We start from the raw sequence: 12786 nt of genomic DNA, 5'->3' as shown, positions 1-12786 counted from the left end.
AGCTATTGGTAGTTCCCCACCAGAAAAAAACATAATTCTGGTGATAGAAATTTTTATTTGCTGTTTAGGTTTGTGACTGAATTGTGAGAATTCAGTTGTGATTTTTAACATGTCTCAGATATATATACTAACACGTCTAATATATACTATCTATTTTATTGGTTTATTTTGAAAAACATGGATATAGAATTATTTAAATATTATTTTATTTATTGAAATATTTATTAAATATATTTATTTAAATATTATTACTTTCAATATTATTTTAAATATTTTGGAAATACTGGTATTTTTGAATAGATGCTGTTTCTATAAAGCTGTGTGATGGGTGTTATAACTGTTGTATACACATACATATAATTTTGTTTTCCTTTTTAAGAGAGGATTCTTTTCATCCTAAATCTTTTACCTTTCAATCTTTGTATCTATTATTACACGTGCTGCTGAAGGGAGCATGGTTTTTATCTATGATACTTAGTTAACATATATATTACATTTATAGCTATGTGGTAGTTCCCCTAAATTCTTGTAAAAATAAATTTTTATTTGATATTTCATATATGTTTGAAATGTGAGAATTCAGATGTAATTTTTTATCTTGTTTTGGCATGTTTGTATGTTAAAGAGGATGTGTGTTCTAAAGGAGGACACGAGCTGTGTGTTTTCAAGAGAACAATAGAGTGCGTCTCTTGGGGAAACATAATAAAAATGAACTTTTCTCACCTTCACAGCAATTGTGATCATATTGGTCTGGATTGATTATTTGCTGCCCAGTGACATTTTTCCTTAATGGGGTTGTGGTTATTTGAACATATTTATTAGCTCTGGAAGATAATCCTGTGCTGTTTTTTATGTAGAAAAAACCATAAGGCTGGGTGCAGTGCTCACACCTACAATCCCTGCAGTTTTGCAGGTCATGGCGGGAGGATCACCTGAAGCCAGGAGTTTGAGGCCAGCCTCAGCAACATAGCATCTACATCTATTTTTAATTTTTATTTTTTAAAGAAAAACAATAGAAGAGAAGGCTGATCCCAAGCTACAGGGTTTTTTGTTTGTTTGTTTGTTTTGGAGACAGAGTCTTGCTCTGTCTCCCAGGCTGGAGTGCAGTGGCACAACCTCGGCTCCCTGCAACTTTCACCTCTGGGTACAAACAAATTATCCTGCCTCAGCCTCCCAAGTAGCTGGGACTACAGACACCCGTCTGTACATCCGACTAACTTTTGTAAAAATAGTAGAGACAAGGTTTCACCATGTTGGCCAGGCTGGTCTCGAACTCCTGACTTCAAGTGATCCACCCACCTCGGTCTCCCAAAGTGCTGGGATTACAGGCATGAGCTACTGCGCCCAGATGCCAAGCTAGAGTTTTAAGGCAGGAAATGAGAGAAAGATATTGAGAGAGGAAAACCAGGTGGTAAGAAAACTCTAAAGGTGGCCGGGCGTGGTGGCTCACGTCCATGATCCCAGCAGGAGTTTGAGACCAGCCTGGCCAACATGGAGAAACCCTGTCTCTACTAAAAATACAAAAATTAGGCAGGCGTGGTGGTGCACGCCTATAATCCCAGCTATTTGGGAGGCTGAGGCAGGAGAATCACTAGCAGAGATTGTGTCTCCTCACCCCCTCTCAAAAAAAAAAAAAAGAAAGTTCCTGCAGCAGTTAAAGCTGTGAAAGACAGGCACTCTGCCATGCAATTCTTTGTGATTTTTCTCTTTTCTTTTTGGAGTTGGGGTCTTGCGCTGTCACCCAGACTGAGGTGCAGTGGTGTGGTCATAGCTCACTGCGGCCTCAGACTCAAGCTCAAGCGATCCTGTTACCTTGCCTTTCAAATTGCTGGGATTATAAGCATGAGCCACTGCATCTGGCCTGTGTGACACAATTCTGTTTTTTATCTTTTTTTCTGGGGGGGAAGGGGGATGGAGTCTCGCTCTGTCACCCAGGCTGGAGTGCGGTGGCGTGATCTTGGCTCAATGCAAGTTCCGCCTCCTGGGTTCACGCCATTCTCCTGCCTCAGCCTCCCGAGTAGCTGGGACTACAGGCGCCCGCCACCATGCCTGGCTAATTTTTTGTATTTTCAGTAGAGACGGGGTTTCACTGTGTTAGCCAGGATGGTCTCGATCTCCTGACCTCGTGATCTGCCCGCCTTGGCCTCCCAAAGTGCTAGGATTACAGGCGTGAGCCGCCGCACCCAGCCTATGTGATGCAATTCTGATGTCAACTCCCGGATGTTACCTCAAATGCCACAGGTTAAGGCCACCAGCCCCCACTAGGCTGCCCTCGCTTTAGACACACCTGCAGGCTTGGGTGTCCTCAGACCACATGTACTTCTCACCAACTGGCTGCAAATTTGGAGGTTCCCACCATGCCCTCAAGTTCGATAACTCACTAAAACAATTCACAGAATGCAGAAAAGCATGATACTTTCTTTCTCTTTTTTTTTTTTTTGAGACGGAGTCTTGCTCTGTCTCCCAGGCTGGAGTACAGTGGCCACCATGCTTGGCTAATTTTTGTATTTGTATTAGAGACGGGGTTTCGCCATGTTGGCCAGGCTGGTCTTGAACTCCTGACCTCAGGTGATCCACCCGCCTTGCAATCCCAAAATGCTGGGATTATAGGCATAGCCACCATGCCCGGTCGACTTCTAGAGTTTCAATAACAGAGATGTGATTCAAGAAGGGAGACATGTTTTGTAGATGGCAGGAGCTTCATGAAAAGAAGCCAATGAAGGGCAGGACGCGTAGCTGTCTACCTACAGGAAACCAGCCAGGAGCCTCCCCACAGGGACTTCAGCACAGATGGCCGGGAAAATCTGCATTAACCTGACCTCTGGACCTAAGAGAGGACAAGGCCTTGACCATTTCTACAGACTCACAAGATGCAATCTCTGTGGTCCATGCCCATGGTGTGATCTGGGAAACAGGGGACCTTCTAAATGCCAACAACAAGGAAATCAAATGTGCAACAAACAGAAATACCGGCATTGACGTGGGCCATGGAGAGGCCTAAACAGATGACTGCAGTTCACTGCCAAGGTCATCAAAGGGGTGACTCTGAAATAATAAATTTCAGGTGCCACGGCCCAAATAGCTGCATGAGTTGGGGAAGTCCTCCACATGCCTCTGCTTCCTTCAGTACCTGTTTATGAAATAAGCCGAGGTACTTCCCTGGGGAATTTCCTTTCTCTTTCTTTCTTTCGAGACGGAGTCTTGCTCTGTCGCCCAGGCTAGAGTGCAGTGGTGCAATCTCGGCTCAATGTAACCTCTCCCTCCTGGGTTTTAGCAATTCTCCTGCATCAGACTTCTGAGTAGCTGAGATTACAGGTGCATGCCACCATGCCCAGCTAATATTTGTATTTTTAGTAGAGACAGGGTTTCACCATCTAGGCCAGGCTGGTCTTGAACTCCTGACCTCGTGATCCACCCGTCTTGGCCTCCCAAAGTGCTGGGATTACAGGTGTGAGCCATCACGCCCGGACTTTTGTTTTATTTTTTGAGACGACGTTTCACTCTTGCTGCCCACGCTGGAGTGCAATGGCACGATCTCAGCTCACTGCAACCTCCTCCTCCCAGGTTCAAGCGATTATCCTGCCTCAGCCTCTCGAGTAGCTGGGATTACAGACACCCAACACCAAACGCAGCTAACTTATTGTATTTTTAGTAGAGATGGGATGTCACCATGTTGGCCAGGATGGTCTTCAACCCCTGACCTCTAATGATCCACCTGAATTGGTTTCCCAAAATGTTGGGATTACAGGCACAAGCCACTGCGCCCAGCCCCTCCCATACCTCTTTTGGTCAAGGCAGCACAATTCAGAAGAATCTTGCCAGGGAAGACTGGTAAATGGACGTCGACGTGATGCCTATGGCTCCTGGTGGATTTAGATACCTCCTGGTGCTTATTGATATCTTTACCAGTTGCACGGGGGCTTTTCCATGCCAGACTGAAAACGCAGGAGATCAATGATCAACCTTCAACTATTTACTAGCAGAAGACTGAGGGGACTGTGCGGTCACCAATACCTCCTATTGCACTTGGATAAACACCTCCCAGGAAATACAGATGAATAGAAAGGACATAGTCAAACAAGCAGAATGGCTGCATTCCTTCAACCAGAAGGGCCATTAGTCTGTTTTCACACTGCTATAAAGAACTATGAGAAACTGGGTAATTTATGAAGAAAAGAGGTTTAATTGACTCACAGTTCTGCAGGCTGTACAGGAAGCATGGCTGGGGAGGCCTCAGGAAACTGACAATCATGGCAGAAGGCGAAGGGGAAGCAGGCACGTCTGGCCATGTTGGAGCAGGAGAGACAGAGAGAGTGAAGTGGGAGGGCTGCACGCTTTTAAACAACCAGATCCCACAAGCGCTCACTCAATATCACGAGAACGGCAAGGGGGAAGTCGGCCCCCATGAGCCAATCACCTCCCACCAGCTCCCTCCCACAACACTGGGAATTACAATTTGACATGAGATTTGGGTGTGGATACAGAGCTGAACCATGTCAAGGGTAGTTCAACCGCTGAGATTGATTGATTGATTGATTGACTGAGATGGAGTCCTGCTCTGTTACCTAGGCTGGAGTGCAGTGGCACAATCTCGGCTCACTGCAACCTCCGCCTCCCGGGTTCAAGCGATTCTCCTGCCTCAGCCTCCCGAGTAGCTGGGACTACAGCACATGCCACCATGCCTAGCTAATTTTTGTATTTTTAGTAGAGACAGGGCTTCACCATGTTTGCCAGGCTGGTCTTGAACTCCTGACCTCGTGATCACCCTGCCTCGGCTTTTCTTTTGCTGGAATTACAGGCGTGAGCCACTGCACCCGGCCAACAACTGAGATTTAGAAGGCAGTCGAGTCCACTATACCGCACCTCACCTGGTTTCTTCCTCTGTTGGGGCCCCTCGTGGCCACTGTTCTGTTACTTTTTGGTCCTATTTATTTAAATGGATGGTGAGCTGTTTGTCCTCCAGGCTCCAACACTTCCACCTTCAGCTTGTATTACAACAATACCAGCCTTTCAAGCTACTCCGGGTGACCCCAGAACTCATTTGAACTCAGAAGCCCAAGAGTTTCATTCCTTTCACTTTAGGGGACTCAGTGCCCTGCTCAGCATGAAGTCGAAGCAGAAGCATGACCTCCATCCCTAATCCCTCAAGAATGAGGAGTGGAAGGTGTTGGCAGGAGGGTGGGGGTGAGGTTTGTAGATCTGTAACTGCATCAGACCAAATCTGGTTCAACTTTTTTTTTTTTTTTTTTGACGGAGTTTCACTCTTGTCACCCAGGCTGGAGTGCAATGGTATGAACTCAGCTCACTGCAACCTCCACCTCCTAGGTTCAAGTGATTCTGCTGCCTCAGCCTCCAGATAGCTGGGATTATAAGGGTGTACCACCACACCTGGCTAATATTTATATGTTTAGTAGAGACGGGGTTTTACCATTTTGGCCAGGCTGGTCTTGAAGTCCTGACCTCCACCTGCCTTGGCCTCCCAAAGTGCTGGGATTACAGGCGTGAGTCACTGCACCCGGCTCAGTTCAACTTTTATGTAATGAGGTTGTCAGTTGTTTTTCAATTGCCATGGACCCACAGGTTGAAGGGCATGTACCCTGTGCATGCCCAGGGTAACCAAGCATGCAACCACGGAGTGGAAACTAAAAGCTCGGCCTGAAGAGCTGAGACTGATTTAAGAACTGGACACTCCATGGCAGGAGCCAGGATCCAATCAGATTGAGTTTTGCTGTCACCCCATGGCAGGATCCAGTCAGATCACACCTCCCAGCATTACTTTATTGCAAGATCCAATCAAATCACAACTCATTACCCTATGCTTATAAAACCTGACATAGCCCCCAGCTGGGTAAGGGAGATTTGAGTATTTCTTCCTGCGTTCTTGCTAGCTGACTTACAAAAAAGCTTTAAAAAAAAGGCCACGCGTGGTGGCTCATGCCTGTAATCCCAGCACTTTGGGAGGCTGAGGCAGGCAGATCACTTGAGGTCAGGGGTGCAAGACCAGCCTGGCCAGCATGGTGAAACCCTATCTCTACTAAAAATACAAAAATTAGCTGGTCATGGTGACACATACCTATAATCCCAGCTACTTGGGAGACTGAGGCAGGAGAATCACTTGAACCCAGGAGGTAGAGGTTGCAGTGAGCCAAGATCACACCACTGCACTCCAGCCTGGCCGACAGAGTGAGAAGACTCTGTCTAAAAACAGAACAGTTAAAATTAGCACCAAATGCTTTACGAGTAAAAAAAGTTTTTAGCTGCATATGTTTAAGTAACTTTTTAGATTGTAAAAAATACACATACAAAATGGAAAGGCACAAAGAAGAGAGCAAAAAGTGCATGAGATCTCACATCCAAGGATAACCGCTGAGAACATGAAAGTGCTGACTCTTCCAGCCTTTATACTATACACATTTAGGCCGTTGTTTTGTTTTTATAAAACCGTAATCATATAATACAGATAGTTTTATAATCTGGTTTTTAAACACAACAATTACATAACATTTAGCTGTTTCTTTTGCATTCAGATTCATAAGGGTTCCAGTAACTCATTTATCAGAAAACCAAGAGAAACAGTCTCATTAAAATATAAGTACATAAGGCAGGCATGGTGGCTCACGCCTATAATCCCAGCACTTTGAGAGGCCGAGGTGGGCGGATCACCTGAGGTCAGGAATTCGAGACCAGCCTGGCCAGCCTGGACCACACGGTGAAACCCCGTCTCTGCTAAAAATACAAAAATGAGCCAGGTGTGGTGGTGCGCGCCTGTAATCCCAGCTATTCAGAAGGCTGAGGCAGGTGAATCGCTTAAACTCGGGAGGTGGAGGTTGCAGTGAATCGAGATCGTGCCACTGCACTCCAGCCAGGGCGCCAAAGTGAGACTCCATCTCAAAAAAAGATAAAAATTAAAAATAAAAAAAATATACATATATTTATATATATTTTTCCAGACAGTGTCTTACTCTGTCTCCCAGTCTGAAATACAGTGGCGCAATCATAGCTCACTGCAGCCTCAAGTTTCTGGGCTCAAGTGAATCTCCCACTTCAGCTTCCCAAGTAGCTGGAACTACAGGTGGATGCCACCATGCCCAGTCAATTTTTTTTTTAATTTTTCATAGAAACAGAGTCTCACTATGTTGCCCAGTCCTAATAAACACTATGTGATGAAAAGAAAAAAGTAAATCACCCTAAAGTTAAGTCTTTAATGTTAAGTCTTTAACGAGAAATGCAAATAAAGCATTTCTCAATAGATTATGGCAAGAGAATCAACTGAAGAATAAACATCTTTAGTAAATCTTTTGCTCATGTGCATTAACCAATACTCTTGAAAACCAAGATTAATTTACTGTACCTTCTTAATATTCCTTTGAAATTCCTTATGGCGCACAGGTAGTGCAGAAAATAACTGCTTCACGCTGACTGTGGTCCCTCTGGGGTGGGGGTAGGGGGTTTTCTGGATGATTTTCCCATCGTGATCAAACACCAGTCGAGTCCCAACCTTCACCGATGCGTGGCAGGTAGAAATGGTGACATCGCTGTGAGAGAATACCAGGCGTGGTGTGCTCAGTGAGAGACCCGTGATGTTGAGCATTGACTATGCTTTTCTTCACTTGCTTTTCTCTCAAAACTTTGTTAAAAAGCTGATGATCCCTCTGAGATAACCAAGATCTAAACGGTTGAGGAGTCATCATAAAATCTAAGGTTTGGCACCTAAAAGACAGTGAGACAGAGAGCACTAAACATACTTTGTTTTGATAAAAGCTTTGATTTCATTTTTCAGGTTGAATTGTAAAACCATAAATGATCTCAAGGTTTATTTATTCACAAATAGAGATTTGTTTTGTTATTACTCTTCAAATAAAATTGTTTTAAAGAATTTTTTAAAGAATTAAAAAATTTTTTTAAATTTTTAAAGAATCCAAGAGATATTATAATTAAAATGTATATGTAGGGCAGGGTGCAGTGGCTCATGCCTGTAATTCCAGCACTTTGGGAGGCCGAGGAGCGCAGATCACTTGAGGCCTGGAGTTCCAGACCAGCCTGGGCAACATGGCAAAACCCCATCTCTACTAAAAATACAAAAATTAGCCAGGAGTGGTGGTGCACGCTATAGTCCCAGCTCTTCAGGAGGCTGAGGCACGAGAATCACTTGAACCTGGGAGGCAGAGATTGCAGTGAGCTGAGACTGTGCCACTGCACTCCAGCCTGGGTGACAGAGTGAGACTCTGTCTAAAAAAAAAAATATATATCTATATATATACACACACACACACACATATATACACACACACATATGTGTATATATATACACACACGTATATATACACACACATATATGTATATATATACACACATATATGTATATATATACACATATCTATATGTATATATATACACACATATATGTATATATATACGCACATCTATATGTGTATATATATTTAAATATAATTATAAAAATTTAGTATCTGTGCTATAATTAAATAGTGCTTTGGTGAAATGTTTCCCTAAAATTTGATGATGAAAAGCAATGGTAACTGTCATTTATTACCTATATGTTATGTTAAAATTGAGAAGTTACTGTTCTAATAAGGGTAACCATTTTTTTTAACAATACTATTTGCTTCATTTCATTCATTTATTTCCCACATTTCAGAAGTACTAGGACTTAGATTGGCAGTGAGACAAAACAGAATTCAGAAGCTAGAAGCTGAGATACCGAGATAGAAAACTGTAAATAATAACGATTCCAATTAACTTTCTGAGAGGTTTTTCTAAGGGGTCAAGTGAATGGATAAAAACATTGTATCACCTCAGTGCACACAGTGAGCTCAGAGCTTCCCCCTGAAAGCCGAAAGTTTCAACCTCAGTTAGGTCGGCAAACTCTTGAATCTAACATGTGTGATGTTTCAGAGCTGAAAGAGACTGTAAAGTAAGGACTAAGATACCTCAAGTGCTAAAACAACGGATATACATGATATCTAGTAACTGGCTGAAAAAACTGTTTTTGCGTTTCCCAAGACAGTGTTACTCAAAATTCTGAGACATGTGGCCCAATTATTTTATAATAGAATTAGAAAAAGTCAACTTACTTAAGCCTTCAAAGTTTTCTTCTTCTACCCCACATCCATTGTCTGAAACTTCAATGAGATCCACTCCATAGTCCTTAAGCTTTAGATCTAGAAAGTTTAAATATTTATGTATTTATTAAAAATGGACCCATGCTAGAATGGCATGAACCCGGGGGGCGGAGCTTGCAGTGAGCTGAGATCGCGCCACTGCACTCCAGCCTGGGAGACAGTGAGACTCCGTCTCAAAAAGAAAAAAAAAAAAAAAAAAAAATGGACCCATGCTATAAGCTTTTATATTGATATTATTTATAACATATGCAAATTGAAGAGTCATAACTATACCTTTAGTTAAAAGTACGAGTATCATTTTGTATATTTCATTTTTATAAAGCCCTTTCTGGCCATTTACTAGCCCAGATTAAATAGTTTAGCTTTTTCTTTCCTCTTTTTTTTTTTTTTTTTTTTTTGTCCATAGGCTAGTCAAATGAAGCAGTTGGAGTGGAGAAGGAACAAAAAAATCTGTAACTGGTTGTGATCAATTAGTGGTTAACACCGTTGCACTTTGACCAGCCTTTTCTTTTGAAAGAAATAATTTTAACATACCCAGTAAGGAGAAAGAGGGGCAGGCACGGTTGTTCATTCCTGTAATCCCAGCACTTTGGGAGGCCAAAGTGAGCAGATCACCTGAGGTCAGGAGTTCCAGACTAGCCTGACCAACGTGGAGAAACCCTGTCTCTACTAAAAATACAAAATTAGCCAGGTGTGGTGGTGCATGCCTGTAATCCCAGCTGCTCGTAAGGCTGAGGCAGAATTGCTTGAACCCGGGAGGCGGAGGTTGCGGTGAGCCGAGATCGTGCCATTGCACTATAGCCTGGGCAAGAAGAGCGAAACTCCATTTCAAAAAAAAAAAAAAAAAAAAAAGACAACTGGTTCTGGAATCAGACTTCCTGGATCCTATTTTATTAGCTTTATAATCCCAAAAAAAGGAAACTTCCTGTTCCTTAATTTCCTCATCTGTAAAATGAAGATAATAAGTTCTATCTCATAAAGTTACTCAGCTGATTAATAATTTTTTAGGTTTATTTTATTTTGTTATTTTGTTATTTTTTTTCTTGTTTTTTTTTTTTTGAGATGGAGTTTTGCTCTTGTCACCAAAGCTGGAATGCAGTGGCATGATCTGATCTTGGCTCACTGCAACCTCCACCTCCGAGGTTCAAGCAATTCTCCTCCCTCAGCCTCCCGAGGAGCTGAGATTACAGCCATGCACCATCACATCTGGCTAATTTTTGTATTTTTAGTAGAGACAGGGTTTTACCATGTTGGTTAGGCTGGTCTTGAACTCCTGACCTCAAATGATCAGCCCTGCTCTGCCTCCCAAAGTGCTGGGATTATAGATGTGAGCCACTACTCCATGCCTATTTTATTTTTATTGAGACAGAGTCTTGCTCTGTCCCAGGCTGGTGTGCAGTGGCACGATCTCGGCTCACTGCAACCTCTGCCTCCCGGGTTCAAGCCATTCTCATGCCTCAGCCTCCCAAGTAGCTGGGATTACAGGCTTCTGCCACCAGGTCTGGCTAATTTTTATATTTTTAGTAGAGACAGAGTTTCACCATTTTGGACAGGCTGGTCTCAAACTGCTGACCTCAGGTATCCACCCACCTTGGCCTCCCAAAGTGCTGGGATTACAGGTGTGAGCCACCACACCTGGCCTGCTTTATTTTTTTAATAGAGATGAGGTCTCACCATGTTGGCCAGGTTGGTCTTGAACTCTGGCCTCAAGCAATCCCCCCACCTTGGCCTCTCAAAGGGCTAGGATTACAGGCGTGAAACACCACGCCCAGCTATTCTGCAAATTAAATGAGATATTTCTGTGCAATTCTTAGCATAACACCTGCCTGGCACACCATAAGAACACAATAAAAGCTGTTGTTAGTATTATTACTACCTAGCTAAGTACTAGGCACATAATAGGTGCTAACTTTAACTTAAAAATAATAATTTATTACTACATCAACACTTGATAGTCTTATTTCAATAACAAATGTTTCTTGACTACAACAACACACACTAATCATTTCTTGTGGCTTAAAACTCTCCCAAACTTACCAATATTAGTGGCACCAGCATCCAGACTGTTTTCTACTAACTCCTTCACTGCAGTGCTTAGACTCAGTACCACTGGCCCAGAGCAAATCTGATGGACTGACTTCCGATCAATAGGTTTGATGGCCTTAGCAGGTTCTGTACTAAAGAAATGGTACAAGAAACAAAGCAAGTATTCAGCTATATATTTTCATCCTGATTTTAACTGTGGGAAATGACTCAACACTGTAAATAGTTTATGGGTCTAATCTGTTCATTTATTATATTAACAAATACATTTATTATATCCAGAAATAGAAACACTGTTTTACAATCCTTAAATATGTACCCAAAATACTTCTGGATAGACACTTCAAATTCAACAGATCCTTACTATCTAGGATCCACATGGAGAAAACATACATTGTATCTCTCAAATTACCAAAATCTTTGGCAACAATGGTGTCTTCTCTCTTGAAAACTGAAAGCATGGCCTGGTGGGGTGGCTCATGCCTGTAATCCCAGCACTTTGGGAGGCAGAGGCAGGCGGATCACTTGAGGTCAGGAGTTGGAGACCATCCTGGCCAACATGGTGAAACCCTGTCTCTACTAAAAATACAAAAAATTAGGCAGGCATCATGGGGGGCGCCTATAAACCCAGCTACTCAGGAGGCTGAGGAAGGAGAATCGCTTGAACCTGAGAGATAGTGGTTGCAGTGAGCGAGATCATACCAGTGCACACCAGCCTGGGTGACAGAACAAGACTCTGTCTCCAAAAAACAAACAAACAAACAAACAAAAAACTCACAACAATTCTCTAATGGCGAGGGAGTAAATAAGTGACCGATAATGCTGGAGAAAGAGGAAGTGACTGGGTCCCCAGTACAGGTTAGAATGAAAAAATCCCTACCAATGTAAATCAAATGTAAAATCAACAAAAGAGTTCATGTATGTGGTATGTGTGTGGGAAGGAAAGTGATATTTGGGGGTTGGGAGGTGTTACTGAGGGTACCGAGTACATATAAACAACTCTTTAGTTACTCCCAAAGGTCTGGGATGAGTGTTTTTTAACATGTGATAATCTACTAACTTACCTGGACTATGTTGACATGGAAATTCACCTTCCATTATCCACGGCTCCTCTCCCTGCTCCACTTCCTTCACCTCCACTCCATGATGATGTTTGGCTTGGTGATAATCATACCCTATTAATGGGAAAAGAAGAAGGACTTGGGCAAGCTGCTTGGCTTCAGAATCTCCAAAGTACAAGATGTTGCCACCTCATAAGCTGCATAACAGAAGTGCTCCATTTTTTTACCTTATCAAAGTTAGAACCTTTCAATGAAGAATAATATAAACACTCCAGCTAGTGCCCACAAGGAATTAAATGGTGTCATCACTTATTTCTTCAAACTCAAGGATAAAACCCCATTCAACTGAGAGCATTCAGAAAGCAAGCTATCCTCACCCACAGAAACTAGATGGCTGTAGTTCTCCAACATCACATCCCCGTATGCTATCTTCTCATCAGGGTCCAGTTGCTGCCACTCCTCCTGGGTGAAATCCACAGCCACATCTTTGAATGACACTGGCCCCTGTAATGGCAACATGATCAGAATTGGGAGATATGGAA

General features: G+C 42.8%; 1 protein-coding gene across 1 annotated transcript; it reads right to left on the bottom strand.

Annotated features, from left to right (window-relative positions):
- Positions 1–7372: 7372 nt before the first annotated feature.
- LOC134730696 (putative postmeiotic segregation increased 2-like protein 3) lies at positions 7373–12778 on the bottom strand. The gene is made up of 5 exons (XM_063605842.1): positions 12622–12778; positions 12248–12358; positions 11178–11312; positions 9093–9179; positions 7373–7710 (listed from the first exon to the last, which is right to left on the bottom strand). The coding sequence occupies exons 1-5, from the start codon at positions 12761–12763 to the stop codon at positions 7697–7699; spliced, it is 489 nt and encodes a 162-aa protein (XP_063461912.1). The 5' UTR covers positions 12764–12778; the 3' UTR covers positions 7373–7696.
- Between the last annotated feature and the right edge of the window lie 8 nt (positions 12779–12786).

Source organism: Pan paniscus, chromosome 6 (assembly GCF_029289425.2).
Source record: "Pan paniscus chromosome 6, NHGRI_mPanPan1-v2.0_pri, whole genome shotgun sequence".
NCBI classification, from domain to species: Eukaryota; Metazoa; Chordata; class Mammalia; order Primates; family Hominidae; genus Pan; species Pan paniscus.
The sequence above is the reverse complement of the archived record's forward strand: the minus strand, read 5'-3'. Positions and strand labels throughout refer to the sequence as shown.

Coding starts and splice junctions, on each gene's coding strand:
- LOC134730696 (XM_063605842.1), bottom strand. CDS start 12,763: ATGTTGCCATTACAGGGGCCAGTGTCATTCAAAGATGTGGCTGTGGAT. Junction 12,359..12,621: donor CAGCCATCTAGTTTCTGTGG/GTGAGGATAGCT, acceptor TCCCATTAATAG/GGTATGATTATCACCAAGCC. Junction 11,313..12,247: donor TCCATGTCAACATAGTCCAG/GTAAGTTAGTAG, acceptor TCTTTAGTACAG/AACCTGCTAAGGCCATCAAA.